At 32.5% G+C, this 22,633-nt stretch overlaps 2 protein-coding genes and 2 long non-coding RNA genes across 5 annotated transcripts; 3 read left to right on the forward strand and 1 right to left on the reverse strand.

The window, feature by feature from the left end:
- Window positions 1-4,814: 4,814 nt before the first annotated feature.
- LOC112588713 (uncharacterized) lies at window positions 4,815-5,173 on the forward strand. The gene is made up of 2 exons (XR_003113010.1): window positions 4,815-5,001; window positions 5,113-5,173. It is a non-coding gene; the product is annotated as an uncharacterized LOC112588713 (long non-coding RNA).
- Window positions 5,174-5,477: 304 nt separating this feature from the next.
- Window positions 5,478-7,433, forward strand: LOC112588706 (uncharacterized). Of its 2 annotated transcripts, none has more exons than XM_025299397.1 (3): window positions 5,478-5,739; window positions 6,790-6,945; window positions 7,200-7,433. In XM_025299397.1, the coding sequence occupies exons 1-3, from the start codon at window positions 5,644-5,646 to the stop codon at window positions 7,248-7,250; spliced, it is 303 nt and encodes a 100-aa protein (XP_025155182.1). In that variant the 5' UTR covers window positions 5,478-5,643; the 3' UTR covers window positions 7,251-7,433. The 2 variants fall into 2 exon arrangements, with proteins under 2 accessions (XP_025155182.1, XP_025155188.1); XM_025299403.1 differs by having other exon boundaries at window positions 5,478-5,728.
- Window positions 7,434-14,724: 7,291 nt separating this feature from the next.
- LOC112588708 (uncharacterized) lies at window positions 14,725-15,042 on the forward strand. Its single transcript, XR_003113007.1, has 2 exons — window positions 14,725-14,893; window positions 14,966-15,042. It is a non-coding gene; the product is annotated as an uncharacterized LOC112588708 (long non-coding RNA).
- Window positions 15,043-18,062: 3,020 nt separating this feature from the next.
- Window positions 18,063-20,755, reverse strand: Ak2 (Adenylate kinase 2). The gene is made up of 4 exons (XM_011149387.3): window positions 20,493-20,755; window positions 19,192-19,428; window positions 18,940-19,107; window positions 18,063-18,562 (listed from the first exon to the last, which is right to left on the reverse strand). Exons 1-4 carry the CDS (start codon window positions 20,595-20,597, stop codon window positions 18,329-18,331), a joined length of 744 nt encoding a protein of 247 aa, XP_011147689.1. The 5' UTR covers window positions 20,598-20,755; the 3' UTR covers window positions 18,063-18,328.
- Between the last annotated feature and the right edge of the window lie 1,878 nt (window positions 20,756-22,633).

Genomic DNA, 22,633 nt, shown 5'->3' on the forward strand with positions numbered 1-22,633 from the left:
CTCCCCCCATTCGCTCTCACGCCCTTCCCCTCTCTCCTTTCTCCCTCTCCGGATGTTGAAACATTTGTTTTTCCTTTTTCTTTGTCTACAATGATTTTGTATTTGTTCAGTTTTCCAATTTCCAAATGTATTTTGGAATGGAGTTACACTCAATTTTTTCTTTATAAATTCTACCGGCAAAATTACGTCACGAATTTTTACAATATTCTGGAATCTTCAAGACTTACCTAGAATCTCCGTCGTTGGCCAAATCAACATAACATTCTTAATCTTCTTATCCTATGTTACTTTTTCTTAACCTACTCTTACATCTCTTTAACTTTTTCATTGAATGCCATCTGTTTGTCTCTTTTAACGTAAATAAAAAATTATAACCGATAACTTAACATGTTTCTTTCTTATATCGTACTGAATATAAAACAAAATCATCCTTTAACATATTTCTTTCTTGTATCATAGTGAATATAAAACAAAATCGTTATTGCTCTAATAATTTTAACCAACTAAACTTTTAAGGTTTCTTTTCCCCAGTAATTCCTCTCCTCTTCTTCATCGCCTTCCCTCTCGTGGCGTCCTCATGTTGGTTTCGTCCGCCACTCTGCATTTTGTTTTATATTCAGTACAATATAAGAAAGAAACATGTTAAGTTATCGGTTATAATTTTATATATAATAATATAATATTATTATAATAATATTATTATTATATATAATAATGTTGGTTTCGTCGGCCACTCTGCATCCGAGGACGGGTGCACCATGCGCCCGCAAATTTTCTCGATGCCACCAGATGATGCAAATATGACTGGTTGTTTCTATCATATTATTGTTGTTCCTCTTGTATATTTGTTGACGTTTCCGTTTCTTGTATCTTTGTTGTTTGTTCTGCTTGTATAGTTTCTAATATTGTTAATGATTCGTCTGATGTTTTTGACGCTTGACCTGTTATGTTTGTATCGTCTTGTGGTTTAGAGGAAATTTTTTTTATTGATATGGCTGTTTGTATTATGTCTTGCGTCACTCTTTATGTGGTTGGTGTACTCGTTTCTTTTGGAGTAAATGTTTCGCTATCTATTCTTGTTAACCTTTCTTTGTTGTGTTGTGTTTTGGTTTTTGTTGGTTTTGTCGTCACTATTTTTATATTTTGTTTATTTCCTGTTGGTATTTGTTCGTCTTCACTGTCAGATGACGATAGGTTGATTTGGTAATACTTTCTTTTCATTTTTTCTTTTTTATATTCCTTTAATTCCTTCTCCGTCCACGATCTGTATTGCCCTTTATCGTTTCTTGGTCTCGGAATCACTACTAGGTTAACGTATGGTTTTTCGATTTTACGAGCCGATTTTCCGTCACTTGAATATCGTGTCATTTTTATTACTTTTGGTATTTTATACGTTGCACTTGTATGTGTTTTTATCTTTCTCGTAGGAGTCGTATACGTACTGCTTGTCGATGGTCTATTGACGTCTTCTTCTTGAAATGATGTTGATTGATATCGGCTTTTCTCTTGTTGTTCAAACCTTAACGATTCCTCAGAATTTTCACTCGCTGTTCTTTGCTCCTGTCTTCTAGTTTACTCTCTTCTTTGACGCATCTCTCTATTTATTTGTTTTATTTCTTTCTTCATCTGTTCCTTTATAAACTGTTCTCTTTCTAATCTTTTCTTTTCTAGCATTTGCTGCAACTCGTTGAAATCCTCCGGTAAGTCATCGCTGTCAGTTTCTTCTTCTCGTTGTCTGTTGTCATCCATCTTGTTGTTCTCTGCGAAAGGATTTTACTGGTTACTCTTTTGTTGTTCTCTTCTTAGCAACGTGGCGGGCTTATGTTCTACTTTTACATCTTTTATTCGATCGTTAACATTTTTCGCGTCCGCGGTTCTTAATCTACTTGCTCGCTCTACGTCGCTTGGGTTATATTTTTGTTTTATTATTTTTATGAATGGGTTTGGGGTTCGAGTGGGTTTTGTTACTTTTTTGTTTTTGTTATTGTTATATTTAGAGTTATTATTGTTTGTTGTAACGTTTTCGCTGATTTTTTCTCTGCTCCCGCTGTTTTTTGGTATGTCCCCGCTGTTTTCTGCTATGCCCCCGCTATTTTCTGTTATATTTTTGTTATTTTCTTTTAATGAATTGTTATCTTTCTGATCGGGGCTACTAAAACCTGTATATTTTGTTGTTTGTCTTTTCTGTCTTTTATCCGCTTTAAATTCATTTTTCGTAAATCCGTTTTGTTCTAAATTAAATGTTTCGTCGGAAGAACGATCGTTATTACTCTCACTACTGGAACTTGATTCTGAATCTACTATATTTTCGTGAACCCTTTCAATATTTCGTGAACTATGTGGTAATTTTGTACAACGCTATTTCGCTTAATTTAACATCCGCTTATTCTAATGTTTCAGCAGGAAATCTTTGAAAGTATCCTAGGAGTATTTTAAACAATGCCTGATACGGTTCATCCCAAATTGTGGTCGTTATAATTCCTGTTACGGTGGGATTTTCGTTCGAATGTATTAATAGAGGATCGTATCCCATTCTAGTGAATAAACAATTATAAATATCAAACTGAGTCTTTAAAAATATATCACTTTAATGATATATTTATATATTTATATATTGTACATACCTAGAGAATTTTCTAGGAAACCAAGAGGTTTAGATGAATTAGATCGCTGGAAAGCGATAGAATTTAGACTGTTTCTCTTATATACTAGTCTATCAATTTTATGGTCATATTTGCCAAATGATTATTTGAGACATTTTTATGTTCTACATTGTGCAATTTAAAATGTTATATTCTAAGAACTACGTTACATACAATGTACATAACTTGGTTCATTTACATGTTGATGTTAAGAATCATGGGTGTCTGGACATGTTCAGTGCTTTTCCATTCGAAAATTATTTTCAAGAAATGAAACGAATGCTACGAAAAAATGCACAACCGTTACAACAATTGCACAGACGATTAATGGAAAAATGTCAAACTGTAAGAAATATTGGGTATAAACCTGAAGAATATCCCATTCTTCAAAATGCCAAGAACGAAGAATTATTGTTTGGATGTACACAATCTCATAAAGAAATAATATTTGAAAAATTTACACTATCCTGCATCAAAGAAGCCGATTCTTATTGTTATATGAATAACAGAAATGTTCTCATGATTGAATATATTGGAAAAAAGAATGGAGAAACAATAATACTTGGAAAAAAGTTAAAAAATTTCGATAATATATCTTTATATCCATGTGATTCGCGAAATTTGAAAATCTATGTCGGAAATGAATGGTCTGAAATTGGAATGTATCCAATAAGTCAAATAAGCGCAAAAGCAATGCGACTTCCTTACAAAGATACATTTTGTATAATTCCTATTCTACATACTAATGATTGAAGTGAGTTGTTATTTTTTATAAAAACAACTGTAATAATTTATAAATAAAACTAGTAATTTATAAATTGTATTATATCATACATAAATATATTATATTATACAAATAATATTGTTTAATCCAATTTGTAATTATGACAGATATTTATATAAATAATAAGTTTTATATATATAAATATTTTTTAACAATAAATTATGACAAGTTTGAATCATAATTTGGATGCTTTAGGATAGAAAATCATAATAATTATGAGTGAAATTATTTTCATTTATTCTCTTAAATACTTCATCATTACTTAATCAGTATTTATTGTTACAGATGTATTACGTCGTATTTTGGGACGAATACTGCCAAGTCGTTCCCGATTCTTGGGTAAACTTTAATGCAAAAACATTTACGTTTCCATTGTCTAAAAAAAATATTACCAATACAATAAAGAAGAAGATAAGTCCTGGAAATGATTGGAACATCAGTCATTTTCATAAAATTTTAGGACCTTACAATACATTTGATAAGGCTCGGGAAGCAGAAAAATCTTGTATTGATATATCCACTTCGGATGATATTCAATTTGCTTCTTTAAATGAACCAATCCAAACATTGCCTCTGAAACGTTTGATAACGAAAAAAAAATTTTATGACGATGAATCGAATAATTACGTGAATGATTGTAAGTTTCAAATTCTATTACAGCAAATTACAAAATATAATATGATAAAACGTAAAGTAGCAAATTGAAAATGAGTAACAAAACTAATTTATTAATATAATTATATACTATATATAAGTATATAATTATAAAGATAAGTCGTAAATCGTTGAAAAAATTAATTTTCTATAAAATATAGGTAATATTTCCAAGAAATATAAATCAAATCAACATCCCCCATCAAATTATAAAATACACGAAGGGATTGGAGCTACATCTACAAATGTTGAACTTGAGAAAAATTCATTACATTTTAGATCAGTGAGTTCGGAATATAATGTGCAGAAGCGGGTGAGTACTACAAATATTAATGATTAATATATAGAGAAAAATAGCGCTAATTAGGACGTGCTTTTATTCAGACATCGATTATTTTTTAATAATTTATAATTGGAATAATCGTAACTATCAATACATAGCTGCAAAATAGACATTTCACACGCATTTCTATGTTGTTCAGTGAAACAAAATAGTAGCATTTGATAAAACCATTTATATATTTATTACAATACGTGGATAATTATTACTTAATTAATAGTATTTTATATTTTTATTTATTTATATGTAAATATAGATGAGAGTTGAATAAATTCGGACAAAAATCGTTATTTAATTTATAAATACATACATAAATATATATTTGTACACACACACGTATATGTTAGATTTACACACACATACAATTTGTATATTAATATACTTTGAATTCCAGGAGGAAGATAAAATTTTATCTGTCAAAAATAATCCATCTAATTGCAATGTCCCTTCACCTTTAAATGAACACCAATTTTCAATTCAAGTTTTTCATGAGGATGAGCAAGATGATGAAGAGATGACGGATGATACTAATTCTCGTGATTATGATCGGAACATCGATAATAAGGAAAATGAGATAATTGGTAATGACAAATTATATAGCGGTATACTTTTTGTCATGGCATATATTATATAAAGTTAGTTGAATAAGTAAATTCAATAATCTGTGAACCTATTTCTATTATTTTATTTAGCGATGAAGGCTCTCCCAATTACAGAAATGAATGTAGACGAGGATATACATGTAATTATAAGTAAGATACATTTTTCTTTCATATAGATGAATACTTTCTTTCATATAGATGAATACTAATTGATTGATCATACTAATGAATACTAAACAGTGAAAATAGTAAATCATTTCTAAAAATTTGTAAATTTTAGTAATGTATTGTTTTAGTATTGTTTTAGTATTGTCATCATATATAATATAGTTATTATTATATTTCCAAAATACTTTTATCGTATATTGTAGTGTACAAAGTTATTAATAACATTAAAAAATTAGTCTCTGAAGATGCTTACAGTAAAATATGAATGATGAAATATAAATAGTTCTTCTTGCAGGTTTTTTATATGAAAAAGTAGATACTTTACATCAAGACTTTCAACAATTCAAAACAGAGATAAAACACGAAGCAGCTAAAAATAACACAAAATTGAAAGAAATAGTTGCTATTTTAAGAGAAAGTTTCCAAAGAAATGAAGAAAATGAAGCAATAACTATGGATTTAATGCCTGAATTTCCAATGACATCCGTCGAGGAATACGTACAATTTAATGAAACATTGAAAAATGATGAAGCAATTCGTAAATGTTTTGTAAGTATATTTTGAATAATGTGCAATTCAATCAGTGATTCATTGACTGATATGAAGAAAGTATTTATATTCATATGTGTGTGTGATATATATATATATATATATCATATATATATATATATATATATCACACACACATATGAATATATTGAATAATAAATACTTTCTTCATATCAGTCAATGAATCACTGATTGAATTGCACATTATATATATATATGTGTGTGTGTGTGTCTGTGTGTGTGTGTGTGTGTGTGTGTGTATGTGTGTGTGTGTGTGTGTGTGTGTATACAGAGTATTTGTTAACTAAAGGATCATATTCAATGGAGGCATAGAGCTGATTAAGATAAACAAAAGTCAAATATCTTTTTGCAAAAATCATAAAAATTACTGAGTAATGCATGAATAAAAATCGTGCATCGCAGCGGTAGTAAGAGGTGCGTTTGGTCGCTGAAGCTCGCATATCGAATCAAGTCGTCTAGCAATAGTTATCGGCGCGCGGCAAGAAGAAGAAAGGATTATTTCTGCACATTTTCCCTTCTGCTTGTCACGTGCCGGTAAGTATCGTTAGATGATTTAACTCGATCTGCGAGCTGCAGAGACCGAACGTGAGTTCTACAACCAATTTTTGTTCATGCATAAATCGGCTATTTTTATAATTTTTACTACATGATATTTGACTTTCTTGTTTATCTTAATCAGTTCTATGCCTCCATTGAATATGATCCCTAAACAAACACTCTATATGTTCATACATATGTGTAGGTGTACAAATACTTTCTTCGTATCCATCAATATATAATTTTATGCCCGATCGAAAACATTGTCGCATATGTGAAAGTAGTTTGGTAGCAGGATTTCATATATCTTGCATCAAATTTATTGTTTACTTGCGATCTACTGTTGATGATATTAGATTGCACTCGAAATCTGCTCACATAGATTTGGCCATATGTATATAGTAATATCGAAATACGAATAATAATAAATAATAAAAGAAAAAAAGTCACGTATACGAACATTAACGTCTATATTAACATTATTCTTTGCAGGAAAAGAAAATAAAGTGTATTGGTGGTGACTCTACACAAAAAATGATCTCCAATATACTCACATATTGCATAACATTTGATGTAGGACACAAGTTGACTTGGACTAGTGCAAAAAATACTATCGCAATCGAAAATACAACTTTTGCAAACATTATAATTAGTACGTATATTTTAACAATTACAAATAAACTATATATATATGTGTCTCTTAATTTTTCCAAATGTTAAATTCTCTTTTATATCATTTTCAAATATAGATACAAAAAATACTTTTAAACATTAGTGATATGTAAGGACTATAACTTGTCATAATGTTTAGAGTACTATTATTTTTGTTTATATAAATAGATATGAATTTTTCCAACCAGATATATCTACTAGTACTAAAAACATATAAATACTATCCACAGGTACTGTCAATCGTACAAAAGGAAATGGACCTGACTGTACCATTGCATTGATTGTCAAGCATGTAAAAAACTGGCTGCAACATGCAGGTGATAAAATGAGATATCGAAACAGAAAAGTGCAACAATAAATTACTCTGTAATTAGTATACAGAGTGTCCGATAATTCCGCTAAAAACCGCGATATAAAAATAGATTAAGTGAAACTGAAAAAACAATTCCTCTATGATTTTGCGAAGAACCATGTAAAATTGTGTTATTAATTAAAGAAATTAGCTAATGATCAATTAATTAATAATTCTATATTTTATGTGGTTCTTCGCAAAATGATATAGGAATTTTTTCTTCAGTTTCACCTAATCTACCTGTACATCGTGTTTCTAAAGCGAGTTACTGCACAGCCTGTATACTTAATAATAAGAAATTAATTAATTATATCTTGCATGGGCGTTGCCAGGAGGAGGCAGAGGAAGACCACGGTCCCCTAAACGTAGAAAAAAATTTATTTTTTTATACGAAGGCGCTGAAGTTTTTTTTTTATTTTTTACCGGCAATAAAGTGATAAAATTTATATAATTTTTTTGCATTGAATGCTTAAATTGAAAGAGGTGGCTTGTGTATGGTCTGCCTGAAAAAAAAATTCTGGCTACGCCCATATCTTAACAAGCAAGTAACGTTTTAACGCAAACAATGTTGTTACGTTATATAATTTATATGAAAACATATTTTATTATAAAACAGTCAAATATAAAGTGTAATAATTATAATATTTAATATATAATTAATAATTATATATTAATAATTAATATATAATTTAATATAATTTTTATATAATAATTATAAATATAATAATTATATATATTTATAAATAAAAAAATATATACACAATATATATATGTATGTGTGTGTGTGTGTTGTAATGTTAATATAATCGTCAATAAATATAATATTAACGCAATGCTATTATTTGTTATTCATTTCTCAATATTTATGTTTTTTAAAATATATTGAAGACTTTTAAAAGATATTTCTTAGACATCTTTGAGATATGTGTAAAAGAAATCTTTTAGATGTCTTTTACATTTCTGCAAGATGTTTTTTAAGACATCTTTTAGATATTTAGAAGATATATAAAAGAAATCTTATTAGAGATCTTTTAATACTCTATAAGATGTCTTTTTACATTTCTGCAAGATGTCTTTAAGACTTCTTCAGGATTACTTAAGGATATCTTCAAGACATCTTTAGATATCTAAAAGATATCTCAAAATGTTGCGTAAGACATCTTTTAGATCCCTAAAAGAAATCTTTTGGGGAAAAAAGTAAGATATCTCAAGACATGGCGAGATATCTTTTAGAAATCTAAAAGACATCTTTTTGGCTATTTGGGTACGCTGCGCTCGAGCAGTATTAATTTATTTAATAATTGTACAATCATGCTAGTGCCCGGAACTCTTTAGAAAACTCTTTTTATGCTCAAAACTATTTGAAAACTCTTGGAAAGGCCAGAACTAAGATTTTGATGTCATCTCAAGTCGATACGCTTATTACTATATTATCATTATCATTAATCTTTTCTTAATTATAATCAATCTTTTTTGCTTTTATGGAGCAGAACTCTTTATAGAACTCTTGTAAAACTGTAAATTTAGCAAAATCTCACAATGTATGGGCGCGGAAATCATGTAGGACAAAGTGAGACGCAGCGTGAAGTTGGCATCTCAATTTGTCCGAAGCGGTTTTTTTGCTTAAATTAGCGAAACTATATGTTTAACCTATCAGGAACTATAGAACTATTAAAAAAGAAGCCAGAACTCTCAATAGATTGTGAGTTTCCACCAAATGAGATACCAACTTCACACACGCGTCTCTCCTCGTATTGCGGCCGTTTTTCCTTCAATGCTCGGCTCAAACGTATCAATTGTAGTCGATAGCGATCTCCCGTGATGGTTTCGTTGGGTTTGAAGAGCTCATAAGTACTGCAATCAGCTGATCCCACCAAATACAGAGCATGAGCTCGGAACCATAGATATTCGGCTTTGCCGTCGATGTTGATGCATGGCCGGGCTTACTCCGCGATTTTCTACGCTTCGGGTTATCGTAGTGTATCCACTTTTCATCGCCAGTCACGATACGATGCAAAAAACTTTTCCTTTTCTGCCGTTGGAGCAGCTGTTCACACGTGAAAAAATGCCGTTCGACGTCTCTTGGCTTCAATTCGTACGGCACCCAATTTCCTTGCTTTTGAATCATTCCTAATGCTTTTAAACGTTTGGCGACTGTTGTGTGATCAACTCTTAATAATTCTGCGTCTGACATGGGTCTTCATTGAGTAATGCTTCCAATTCTTCGTCTTCAAACTTTTTCGGTGCGCCAGAGCGTTCTTTATCTTCAACATCAAAATCATTATTTTTAAAGCGTCTAAACCAATCTCTGCATGTTGTTTCCGACAGAGCATGGTCGCCGTAAGTCTCCACAAGAATTCTATGTGCTTCAGCTGCAGATTTTTTTTGAAAAAAGTAATGCAGTAAAATTCCCCGTAAATATTTTTTTTGCACAAAATTCGACATGTTTAAAGCTATGAAAAAATATGTTGTTTACGCTTCGGCGGAATAACATATACTGTCACTTCGAGCCTAATAGTGGAGCTTCACGTAATTGTTGGCTGTAGTATTACCTGATGCAAAAAGGCTAAGATAACACTATCTGTCGGGAAACAGCGAGAAGTTATTCAAGTCCCCAATATATAATGTATTTATTGTATTTATTTTTTATATTTATTTATTTCTAATATGTTGTATACAATTTGTAATTCTATTTTTATTATATTTCATTTTTGTAATGGTATGTTGAGTGACAATTATATGATAAAATTATATATATTTGTATGACTGTGAGTATGAGTAGCTTATTAATAGAGATAGGTAGGTCCTTCTGCTCCAATCAATTATCTACCTAAAAAAGTCATGTTTTCCTATAAGAAGGCATGCCTTCAGGCAGTAGTGGTTAGTGAGTGGAGATAAGATCGGAAGAAAGATGCGAAATTGTAGCGAAAGCAGAATATCGCATCTGAAAAGAAATGTAGTGGTATGAATGGAATGCTTCTAGGATAACTTCTGTAAGCAGTTTATTATGTATATTATTATTTTATATTGTTATATTTATTTGTAAAGTGTGTATGAATGATTGAATGCTTTTATGATGCGGTTATGCACAAATTATGTGCTTTGCATCACATTTTTTAACCACACAGGATATTTTACATGTTTATATCCAACAGTCCGTAGTCTGTTTAAAGTGGGACGGGAAAATGTTATATAAAGCATTTTGATATGTGAATTACATTATATATATATATATATATATATATATATATATATAATATTTATATCTATATACGTATATATATAATATTTATAATTTAGCAATACATGTAACATAATTCAACATTATAATATTATTATTTTTACTACTTTTTTTCAAATAGTTACTTATTATATTTACTTGTTATATATATTTTGTTATATTTTAATTTTTGTACAACAAAAAACTAATAAAAATAATATGTAATTATATCCTATTTTAATGTAAATAAATGTACAAATGTGTATATTGATAAATATCTTTATGTGTATTATAATATATTTTAATAATAAAATATTAACGTATAATATATTGATTATAATCCTCCTAATAATGTTGTTTGCAATAATATTGTATTGCAAATTAATAACATAAAATGATAAATTTCTGAGCGATGTTGTTAAGTTTAATTGTTATTTACTGTACTTAAAATTACAAGTGAAAACTATTTTAAATTTGTGGAACATTTTTAAGTAGTCTTAAGTAACGTAAATAACATTTAAACTTTACAATATCGCTCAGGAACTTGTAAATTTAATTTTAATATCTATACCCACACAACCCATATGTCTAAAAGACGTCTTAAAGACGTCTTATCCTAGACGTCTTTAAGACGTTAGCAAAAGACGTCTAATTTCGAATGTCTTTAAGACGTTAGCAAAAGACGTCTAATTTCGAATGTCTTTAAGACGTTGCCCAAAAGACGTCTGAAAGACGTCTTACTTCAAATGTCTTTAAGACGTTGTTCAAAAGACGTCTTTTAGATGTCTTATTTGAGACGTCTTCAAGACAATTTGTTTAAGACGTCTTTTAGACTTCTTATTTGAGACGTCTTTAAGACGATTTGTTTAAGACGTCTTTTAGATATCTTATTTGAGACGTCTTTGAGACGATTTGTTTAAGACGTCTTTTAGACTTCTTATTTGAGACGTCTTTAAGACTTTTAAATTATGATGTCATAATGATGTCTTTTTTTAGACGTCTTTTAGACATATGAATTATTACGTCATAATTACGTCTTTTTTAAGACGTCTTAACAACTTTTAAATTATGATGTCATAAAGACGTCTTTTTTCAGACGTATCATTTATTACATAAAAATGACGTCATTTAAGACATTTTAAAGACTTTTGAATTATGACGTAATCATGATATTTTTTTTTTAAAGCCTTCTCAGCAAGCAATCTGTGCGCAGACTGATAACTTTGTGTTCACCAAGTCTCTCTTTCTCACTGGTAAATGATTCTGCTTTTTATTTATTTTTTCAAACTGTCCTTAGAAGTATCAGTAAAATTAATTCAATTTAACATTATTGTATGCTCTTATTCTTGACTGGATCTAAGAGCATAGACTAATCACGGAAAATTTCGATTCAGTAAGAAATGTCGGACACGAAGGAGTGGGGCAAAACATGCACATTGCTTTCCCGATACCAGTGGTGCCATTCTTTAACTCGTTATTGGAGTTAACGACAGTTTCGTTATCGTTGCGCAGCTTTTGTATACAGTAGAAAAGCTGCGCAACGATAACGAAAGTGTCGTTAACTCCAATAACGAGTTACAGAATCCAGCTGCAGTGGTGCGATTCTTTAATTCGTTATTGGAGTTAACGACAGTTTCGTTATCGTTGCGCAGCTTTTGTATACCGTAGAAAAGCTGCGCAACGATAACGAAAGTGTCGTTAACTCCAATAACGAGTTAAAGAATCGCAGGGGCGCTACGAGAGCGCTGAAGAGCAGACAGCAGCGAATGCGAGCAAGCGAGCAAACAAGAGAGAGTGAGAGAAAAGTGCTTATCGACTCGTTGTCTAGGGAAGTCGCTCTTCAATTTTTTTTATAACGTAGTATACATACATTAACCAATTTTTCCCAATGTTGCGTACACGCAACACGAAGTTTATACAGGGTGTTATAAAAGTCCTGGAAGAGTAGAATAACTCGAAAAACATGAGTCCTAGAAAAAATGCGAAGTACTGGATTTTTATGATTTTTTCCTGGCTATCTGACGGTGACCTTTGATTTGACCTTGACAATGACCTTGAAGATCATTTCAAGGTCAGGTCAATTTTTTTAAATGGGACCCCATACTTTTGACCCCAGAAATGAAAAGAGCGGAAAATTTTACGTTCGGATATGACCTTGAACACTGCCAAATTTGACCTCTGAAGGTCATATAAAGGTCTAAGCTCGTTTTAGGCTGAAAACGCGAATATCTTCGAAAATACACCTGATAGGGAGCAATGTTACGCATAAGAATAAGAATGTAGAGGTCAACGAGGGACGTTCAACCGTGACCTTGCCCTTATTCTCAAGGTCATGAGTTAAGATTATTATTAAGGTCAAACCGGACTTTTTTAGGATTGAAAATCCAAACTTTTGACCTAAAAGTGTCAAGATTGAAAAATGTTACGTTCGGACATGACGTTTTCAACCTTGACCTTGTTTTTAAGGTTATGTGTCAGTCATATCAAGGTCAATTAATTTTTTTGGCTGGAAACACATACTTTAACCCCCCTATAATGTGAAGAGTGAGATTTTACGTTACGTACTAGGTCACACTCCGATTGTTGGTAATTCCTCAATATCAGGCGCCATTTTGGATCGGTCATCTTGAATTTGTAAAATCCAACGTAGGATTCGGTTTCAGAAACGACTTCAAAAACTCCTTAAACGAGATCCAATTTTTGTTATTCTTAAATATCGGCCGCTATCTTGAATCGGCCATCTTGAATTTGCAAAATCCGACGTCGGATTCGGTTTTAGCGAGCTCAAAAATCCCAGGATCGGTATCCGAAAAATTTATTCGCCATCGATAAAGTGTATGCTTCAAGGTTTTTATTTGTCTCGATTCTATCAGTGTCAAACAAATAATTGATTGTTTTTAAGTTTTCATCGATTTAACAAGTTTTGATGTCATTCTAATCCGTTTTGAATTATTATCATATTATTATTAACGATCAATGGTACATTATTTATTATTTTTATTTAAAGGTAAAGAAACCGAATTTTTTATACCAAATTTTTGCAAATTTTTTGTTTTCAATTCCAAATGGCTTCTCTTACAGAGCATGAGAAAGTTTCGCTTTTGATGATGAGAGGATGAGGGAATAGACAAAGGTCATATAGTGAAGTGAGATTGCTGTTCAATGAAAACTTTCGTAATGAAGGTGAAGGTAACGTAGAATCTCACTCTTCACATTATGGGGGGGGGGGGGTAAAAGTATGTGTTTTCAGCCTAAAGAAATTAATTGACCTTGATATGACTGACACATAACCTTAAGAACAAGGTCAAGGTTGAAAACGTCATGTCCGAACATAAAATTTCTCAATCTTGACACTTTTAGGTCAAAAGTATGGATTTTCAGTCCTAAAAAAGTCCGGTTTGACCTTAATAATAATCTTAACTCATGACCTTGAGAATAAGGGCAAGGTCACGGTTGAACGTCCCTCGTTGACCTCTACATTCTTATTCTTATGCGTAACATTGCTCCCTATCAGGTGTATTTTCGAAGATATTCGCGTTTTCAGCCTAAAACGAGCTTAGACCTTTATATGACCTTCAGAGGTCAAATTTGGCAGTGTTCAAGGTCATATCCGAACGTAAAATTTTCCGCTCTTTTCATTTCTGGGGTCAAAAGTATGGGGTCCCATTTTAAAAAATTGACCTGACCTTGAAATGATCTTCAAGGTCATTGTCAAGGTCAAATCAAAGGTCACCGTCAGATAGCCAGGAAAAAATCATAAAAATCCAGTACTTCGCATTTTTTCTAGGACTCATATTTTTCGAGTTATTCTGCTCTTCCAGGACTTTTATAACACCCTGTATAATTAATTACTGATGTCAGTAATTATTTTTTTTCACGAAGTGTTAGACTAATTGTGAAATAAGTTCATTTTGACTGCATTTTGTGAAGTTAAACTTCGTGTTGCGTATACACAACATTGGGAAGAAATGGTGGGTTAAGTACGCAACATCGGTGCACCGTCATCAGTGGGATATACATTAGTGATTGATTAGGATTTTTTTGATTAAATATCAGTGATTGATTAAAAATATATACATACATTAAGTACGCAACATCGGTACATCGTCATCATCAGTGGGACATTAGTGATTGGGATATTTTTTAATTAAACATCAGTGATTGATTAAGAAGTAAGTATGATTATTAACAAAAATGATTATTAACAAAAACATGCAAGGAAGTATACGAATTTGCGCAGAAAGAACATTCCTGCTATAGAAAATCTCAAGGACTTCACACCGTCGCGAAAAAAGAAAAAAAGCATCGGTTGTGGTCTATGCATTGCCGGAAAATACAACTTAAGGACTCGGGTATGTTAAAAATTTTATACTATCCCCTCATCTTATTTGCCTCTAATTCGTACGTTTCATTTGACTGAATAGGTGCTAATCACGTGCACAATTTTGCACCTTGTGATCATCCCGGCCGTCAGTGTGATAATTCATGCCCATGTATACAAGCATAAAACTTCTGCGAGAAGTTTTATCAGTGCAGCAGCGAATGCCGGAACAGATTTCCTGAGTGTAAGTGCAAGGCGCAATGCAATACAAAGCAGTGTGCTTGTTATCTGGCTGTTAGGGAATGTGATCCGGATCTTTGCCAAACGTATGGTACAGATTATTTCCAAATCAATTCTGAATCTTGCAAAAATGTCAGCGTGCAACATGGTCTTTATAAGTATCGAAAAATTTAATTTATTAGAGTGAAAATCAGTATAATCTCAATGAGTAGAATTTTTGATTTGAAATATACTTTATACAATTTAAAAGATCAGCAGCGAAGAATGAATTCATCTCGGAATATTGTGGCGAAATTATCAGTCAAGACGAAGCTGACAGGAGGGGAAAAGTATATGATAAATATATGTGTAGTTTCCTTTTTAATCTTAACAATGGTAAGTAGAGATAGATATAGTGGTTAATTAAATGTTGGAAAATAATAAAAATTAAAAGTTTTTAGTCGGTTTCAGATTTTGTTGTAGACGCGACACGGAAAGGGAATAAAATAAAGTTCATTAATCACTCGATAAATCCAAATTGTTATGTGAAAGTAATGATGGTGAACGGTGATCATAGAATAGGTATTTTTGCTAAGAGAGCGATTCAACCTGGTGAAGAATTATTTTTTGACTATAGGTATGTCGCTGTAATGTTTTGTTTAATTTATTAATTGCAAACAATTAAAATCATGCGATAATTTTCAGATATAGACCACGGAACAATTAAAATTCGTCGGTATCGAGCGAGAAATGGAGTTTCTCTAATATATGTATATATATTATATGGACTTTTACACGTATAAATGGTGCATCAAGCGAATACATATAGCTGAAATATTAGAAAGGAAATAAGCACTGCCTGATTTGTATGCCTCTCTATTTTTAATTAAATTTTATATTTTCATTTGTCTGCCCAATTTTGCAAAATTGTAGTATTAGAGATTTTTTGCACATGTAGGTAAAGGAACTTTTTGAAATATGTTCAAGTTTTTTATGGACATCTCGAAACATAAAAATATCAAAGTAAAAATATACGTATACAAGCACAAAACTTCTGCGAGAAATTTTATCAGCAGCGAATGCCAGACCAGATTTTCTGAGTAGGTGCAAGGCGCAATGCAATACAAAGCAGTGTCCTCGTTATCTGCCTGTCAGCGAATATGATCCGGATCTTTGCCAAACGTATGGTGCAGATCATTTCCAAATCAATTATATTATATTATATTATATTATATTATATTATATATATTATATTATATATTATATTATGTTATGTTATATTATATTAAATAAAATTAAATTTTATTATATAAAATTACGATTATTTATTAAAATTACAGTAACCTGTATTACCGACTATTAGATTATAAACGTCTTAAAATTATCTTAAATAAGACGTCGTCTAGACGTCTTAAATTAATGTCTAAAAAACATCTTAAAATAATGTCTAAAAGGCGTTTTAAAATAATATCTAAAAGACGTCTTAAATCGGGACATAAGACGTCTTAAAGACGTCATAAAGGCGTCATTCTGACAACTTTTTAAGACGTCTAAAAAATTTTAAGACATCTTTTAGACGTCATATTGTTGTGTGGGTATGTACCACGCGCGCGCAATATGGTTTAAATATGGCGGCAACCTCCTTACCACTCAGTTTTTAGTTCGTTACTTCCGGGCTGGTGCTCCAGGCGGCGCTGAAAAGCGTTCCCCTTCTCACAAGAGGTGAGTTTGAACCCCCTGGTACACATTGCTTGAGTATAATTAATAAGAGTGGATAATAAACTTTTTGTAATGATCTTGCAGAATGATTTATTCTTATAGATTAATTTAGTTTGTTACCCTCGGAAAATATTGGGATTCTGAATTTTTTCGTGTACAAGGTATATATTATTATACCAGAATATATTTGTATTACTCTGCTATTGTGTAAAATAGACTCTGATCTGCTTCGTTTCATATTCTCGTAAAATTGTGTCCCTGAACATAATGTAGGTATGGCGATAGTAACAGGATGATTCTTTCGAGTGTTTGTACAGTTGTAGCCACGATTGCGTGTTTGTCAGTGTTTCTCTAATGCAACGTGATCGAACGAATGTAATCGCGATATAATCCGTAGGTCCATATTCAAATCACACATTTAACAATTAACGCGATAATAAAATATTTTCAGGGCCAAAGGTATTGTATTTAGAGAATTATAAGTTATAATTGGTAATTATAAACTTATAATTCTAATTATATATATATTATATATATATATAAAAGTTATATAGTACATATTATATATAACTTTATATATTTATATAAAGTTATATATTTATATGTATATCCTCAGTTTTTATATCATCCTACTCTTAAGTTTTACTGTACAAATAAAAAAAAAGAATTGAGTAGTTGTATTTATAATGCTAAATGCAGGATGCGAACCGCAGTCTAAAAGTAATAACGCCGAAATAGGAAAATGTCTGTGTGCATACTAACGGTAAAGTGAAGGGCTCACCGAGCTTGTCCATTTCTTATGACAGTTATGCACATTTTAAACCGACAAAATATTTTTTGCTACGATTTAATTATAATTTAAAATTTAAAAATAACGAAATTATTTTTGCTACGAGTAAAGATAAAAAAGATATGAATCGGGATACATACTTTCTATCGTATTTGCTGTGTGCGTTGTATGTACGTATGCTATCGTAAAGTATGGCGTGAAAAAACAGTTCGTAGTGACGACAAGGTAAAATGCACTTCATCCGCCTCCCGTTCTCATATAGCGTATGCATGTATGTACAATCGTGTCTGTTTACGATACCTACCAATCTCTACTAATCGTAATAATACATTAATCTTCGGCGTTACACATATATATTATTTTACAATCTTACTTGGACGCGTCAATAAGTCGTGTGCATTCGATTTATAACCATGTGACTTCACGCGATTATTAAAAAATTACAGTGTCACGTACGGAATGCTACTATGTGTTTGACATATTGCTACATGATATATCGTTCGCGGCGCATAAACGCGACGTTCGTGTTATTGGGATTTACATTGGGATCGACCTCGACAGAAATCAGCGTATTAGAGGCTCGAAACATTATTATTCTTATGCTAACGCATTTGCGATTATTTATATTTATTTCCCGCAACGTTAACACAATATTCTGGAAGGGTTTTCTTTGTCTTCCTCTCTCTTTCTCTCTCTTTCTCTCTCCCTCTTTTTCTTTCTACTACTCTTTCTTCTGCCCTAGAAAAAATTGAAGAAACTCTTCTTCTTCTGCTGCTTGGTGGATTTCAGGAAGATCTGATCAATGTCCTTGAACACCTTATCGGTAGTTTGTGCGGCGTTGACGTAGTAATGGATTCCTTGCAAAGCGTAATAGTCGACCAACGGTTGAGTCTGCGTGTGATATGTTACTAGGCGTTTCTTCAAAGCCTCCGCATTGTCGTCAGACCTCTTGATCAAAGGTTCTCCGGTGATCTGTGGACAAAAAAAATAGAGAATTATATTTCTATAATGGTCAAGTGATGATGTGCATGAGTGTTTCGAGATGAAATTTGTAATTTATACCGTTATGAAACCATAGGCGTTCCTTGCGTGTGCAGTCTCCGCTAATTATGACTACGCACTATTTTCGGTGCGGATATATTATCGAAGCAATACAAAGCTCAACGAAGGTCAACATGTCACCGGACTTATCTTTCATTATTATTGCCCTCGCGACATGTAATCGCTTCATATTGCATAATTGATCTGTTGCACAAAACATTCTCTTCGTGAAATTTCATCTCTCCGACTATTATGCTGCACATAGAGGTCGAGCCTACATTTTTTATTATGACTTTTCTATAACTTACATCGTCTTTCATATGGACTTTGGGCGGCGCAAATTCCTCGTGGTAGGATCTGCCACTGGCGGGATGTATCAGCCTGCCAGTGATTCTTTTAATCAACATATTGTCGTCAATGCCGAACTCTACCACTGCGTCGAGTTTTGCTTTCCTCTTACTAAGCATGTTGTCAAGCTGTACAAAGAGAAAATTACTCATGAGATAATACTTGAATGACTTACAGTTTATTGCTAGCAAACTGCAAACTCTACAACTTACTTTCTGCGCTTGAGTGACGTTCCTTGGAAAGCCATCGAGCAAGAAGCCTTGTTTACACTCTGGTTTTTCTAAATTGTTCTCGATCATGTTGACTACTAGGTCATCATGAACCAATTTGCCCTCATCCATTACCTTTTTGATTTCAGCACCAAGGGAAGAGCCAGACTGAATTTCAGCTCTGAGCATGTCACCTGTAGACAAGTGACACACACAGTATCTGTCTTTAAACAGTGGAGCCTGAAACAAATACAATCTAGTATAATCCTTATGCCAACGAACACAGTAGAATCTAATACTAAAAACAATTTATATTTGAAATATAACAAATTTGTTCTGTGTTCTCCTTTGAGAGATTTCTAAGAAAGAATAAAAATAAGATATTAATTTCTACAAATAAAACTTGAAAAAAAAATTCAGGAACCAAAATTAAATAATAAGTCTTGATGATACATCAAAAGTTAAGATTGAGTAATGACAGTTTATTCGTTTTTTAAAATTATAGTCAGAAATATTAAAAATGCAGATAAGAATTTTGGGAGTAACTTGTGAAAATATATCTAGATGTTATAGATCCTTGAAACCAACTATTGCATTAATAGCTGACCTCTAAGATTTATTAATATGTATATATCTATATGTTCCTCCTATATTATATCTATATGTAGTATTTAGTATATATCTATTATTAGTCATAGGTAAGACAAGACAACTATGTAGTCAAAATATACCAATTATTATTTTTTTCTTTGAAGATAATTATATAAAAAACCTGCTCACGACATTTGAGACTTTATATAACTCAGCTATGTTATGCTTATGTAGAATCAGGAGACCATTTGTTTTTTGCTTAATTACAAATTCTACAATTTGAAGAATATATGAAAAAGAAACTTGTTATAGCTTTTTAGTTACTTTTTATCTTCACTTCCAAGTCCAAACATATATCTCTCGAATGATTATCAGTATCTCTGGTGTGACTTTGCAGAGTGTTACTAAGCTGCATATGAATGCTCATCATGATTACCTAATTCTATTTTATCAATCAATTTCACTCTATCTAATTAATTACACCTAAAAGAGAAATACAGACCAGAGAATAAAATTAAAGTGAGACCATTGGAATATTAGCTCAAAATATGAGGATGAAAATTAGAAATTCACATGTGTTGGGTGTATGTTGTGTGTGTGTGTGTGTGTGTGTGTGTGTGTGTGTATGTGTGTGTGTGTGTGTGTGTGTGTGTGTGTGTGTGTGGTGTGTGTGTGGTGTGTGTGTGTGTGTGTGTGTGTGTGTGTGTATGTACCTGAGTGCCTTTGCCGCTACCAGGCGGTCCCAGGAGCACAGCATTGACTCCTTTTATCGGTTTCTCGAGCTTCTCCTGCGGCACTGTTTCCAGCCGCGGCGACATATTCGACGTGTCTTTTCAAAACAAATCGAAACAAAAAGCACTTTTACTTTTCTGTGGAAATAACTGTTTCGCTGTGGTTTTCACTTTTCCAGTAAGCTCGTCTAGAGAACCTCATACAGGGGATGGACACTCACTTATATCAGAGAGAAACTTGAGAGTGACCATCAGCGAAGGTTCAGAAATTTTTATGAATTCGACGCGCCCCCTGAGAGAATAGACGTCAACTACGTCGATGTCGCTCGGTAACGAAATGTGTCTGTGATAGTTTGGTTTATATCTGAGCTACTACACAGAATATAGTAAAAATTATATATATATCATCAAGAGGAATCATCCCAGCAAACACAGGCTGCATTCCGATATTCACTGCCAGTACTGAAAATCTATAGTATACGTGACACAAACTATGTATTTTTAGTACTGACAGTGAATTTCGGAACGCAGCCACAATAGGCCTGTTCGTTTTCTCTGCACTGCTGAACTGGTGCAACAAGTTGAAGTGAGAAAACCTACGTTTGTCTCACTTTAACTTAATGCATCAGTTCAGCAATGTAGACAAAACGAACAGGCCTAATATTACATGTAACGTGCATGTTAGTTGTAATTTCCTACTTAACAATATAACTGTTATATAACATATGTTATGTAATAGTTATGAACTAAGATCTTTATCAGTTTTCTTTCAGTATGTATAACAGTCAAGATATGATGAGCAAAATAATTATTCGATAGAATTATAAATAAGATTATCGAATTTGAAATACTGGGCGAAGCCCCTCTTTCACTTATATGTACTGTTTCCTATATTTAAAGTAAATGAAAACTGCTTGTCTACTTCAAATATACTTCAACGTACAATTATAAAACTTTAAAATCAAATATTTCAGAAACTATAAGCGACCCCCATATAATTGTATTAGGAAAAGTCACTCAGAATTTCATCCTTTATAACATATTTCAAAATGAAAAAAATCGGTGAGGTGTACCCTTTTCTATATACAGGGTGTTCCGTAAGTCGAGGTCAATCGCTCGAGAGATGAATGGGGAACCACAAACAAGAAAGAAATACAAACATAGGTCCAAAAATGCGTTGTTTTCGAGTTATCGCCATTTTTATGTTAAAATTTGAAATTGCTTTGCTTTCGAATTTTTTTGGTTTTGGAATTTCGATGGTTTTTATGAGTTTCAAAACGCAACTAAAGTAAAAAAAAAGTTGCGGCAAAGAATAACTAATGGATTTGAAAACATTAGAGAAAATCCGGAAGTGCAACAAAGAGTTCGGGACTCCTTAGAAAGAAGGCTTAGAGCCTGCATTTATGCAGAAGGAGGTCATTTCGAACACCTCATATAATTTTTACGTTCACTCACACACACACACACATATACACGACAAAGAGGGTTTGGAGTCACTACCACAGGAGTGACGAACTGCATCAACGTGATTTTCTTTGATGCCTTTTTTAAAAGTTTAAATATTTCATCGACTCGCGGGATATTTATAATCGGAGTCTCGTCGCGTTAATTAACATGTGCTCCTCCGAGCGGATCGAATGCTCATCGACGGCCACTGTCAGTGCCACGAGCGAATGTCCGGAGCGGACGGGATGCTGAATTGAGAAGCAGGACGAAGGGAACGGGACGCGGGCAACGATACATTATGCGTCTCCAGACGTATCAAATCGTTTATTATACAGGAGACTTTGATACGGCAACATGTATGTAGAGGATTTAATATTTAATATGTACTTTTATTTTTCCTGCTTCCGCCCCCCCCCCCCCCGTTCTTTTTAGACCTTCGGGCATAGTCTGGCATAGAGATAGTAACTGTGGTTGCAGCACGGACATAAACCGCCTGAAAGTGGATGTAGCACGGACTTCCACCACATGCAGATTTTACCACCAAGACCTAAAAGTGGATGTAGCATCGTAGTTCTCCTCTAAAAATGGATGCAGATGGCGCTCATTTCCTGTGCGAAAAATCGGTGTCGCCGAAAACGCCGTGTAGGCCGCTTTCAGCTTCCTCTCTATAATAACAT

The sequence above is a fragment of the Harpegnathos saltator genome, unplaced genomic scaffold (genome assembly GCF_003227715.2).
Source record: "Harpegnathos saltator strain DR-91 unplaced genomic scaffold, Hsal_v8.6 scaffold103, whole genome shotgun sequence".
NCBI lineage: Eukaryota > Metazoa > Arthropoda > Insecta > Hymenoptera > Formicidae > Harpegnathos > Harpegnathos saltator.

Bases quoted from the DNA above. Each gene is read 5' to 3' on its own strand.
- LOC112588706 (XM_025299397.1), top strand. From the start codon at position 5,644: ATGGATTTAATGCCTGAATTTCCAATGACATCCGTCGAGGAATACGTA. The intron at 5,740-6,789 runs GTAAGTATATTT...TATTCTTTGCAG, and splicing joins AAGCAATTCGTAAATGTTTT to GAAAAGAAAATAAAGTGTAT. The intron at 6,946-7,199 runs ATTAGTACGTAT...TACTATCCACAG, and splicing joins CAACTTTTGCAAACATTATA to GTACTGTCAATCGTACAAAA.
- Ak2 (XM_011149387.3), bottom strand. From the start codon at position 20,597: ATGTCGCCGCGGCTGGAAACAGTGCCGCAGGAGAAGCTCGAGAAACCG. The intron at 19,108-19,191 runs GTAAGTTGTAGA...CTCTTTGTACAG, and splicing joins ACGTCACTCAAGCGCAGAAA to CTTGACAACATGCTTAGTAA. The intron at 18,563-18,939 runs GTAAGTTATAGA...TTTTGTCCACAG, and splicing joins AAGTCCATATGAAAGACGAT to ATCACCGGAGAACCTTTGAT.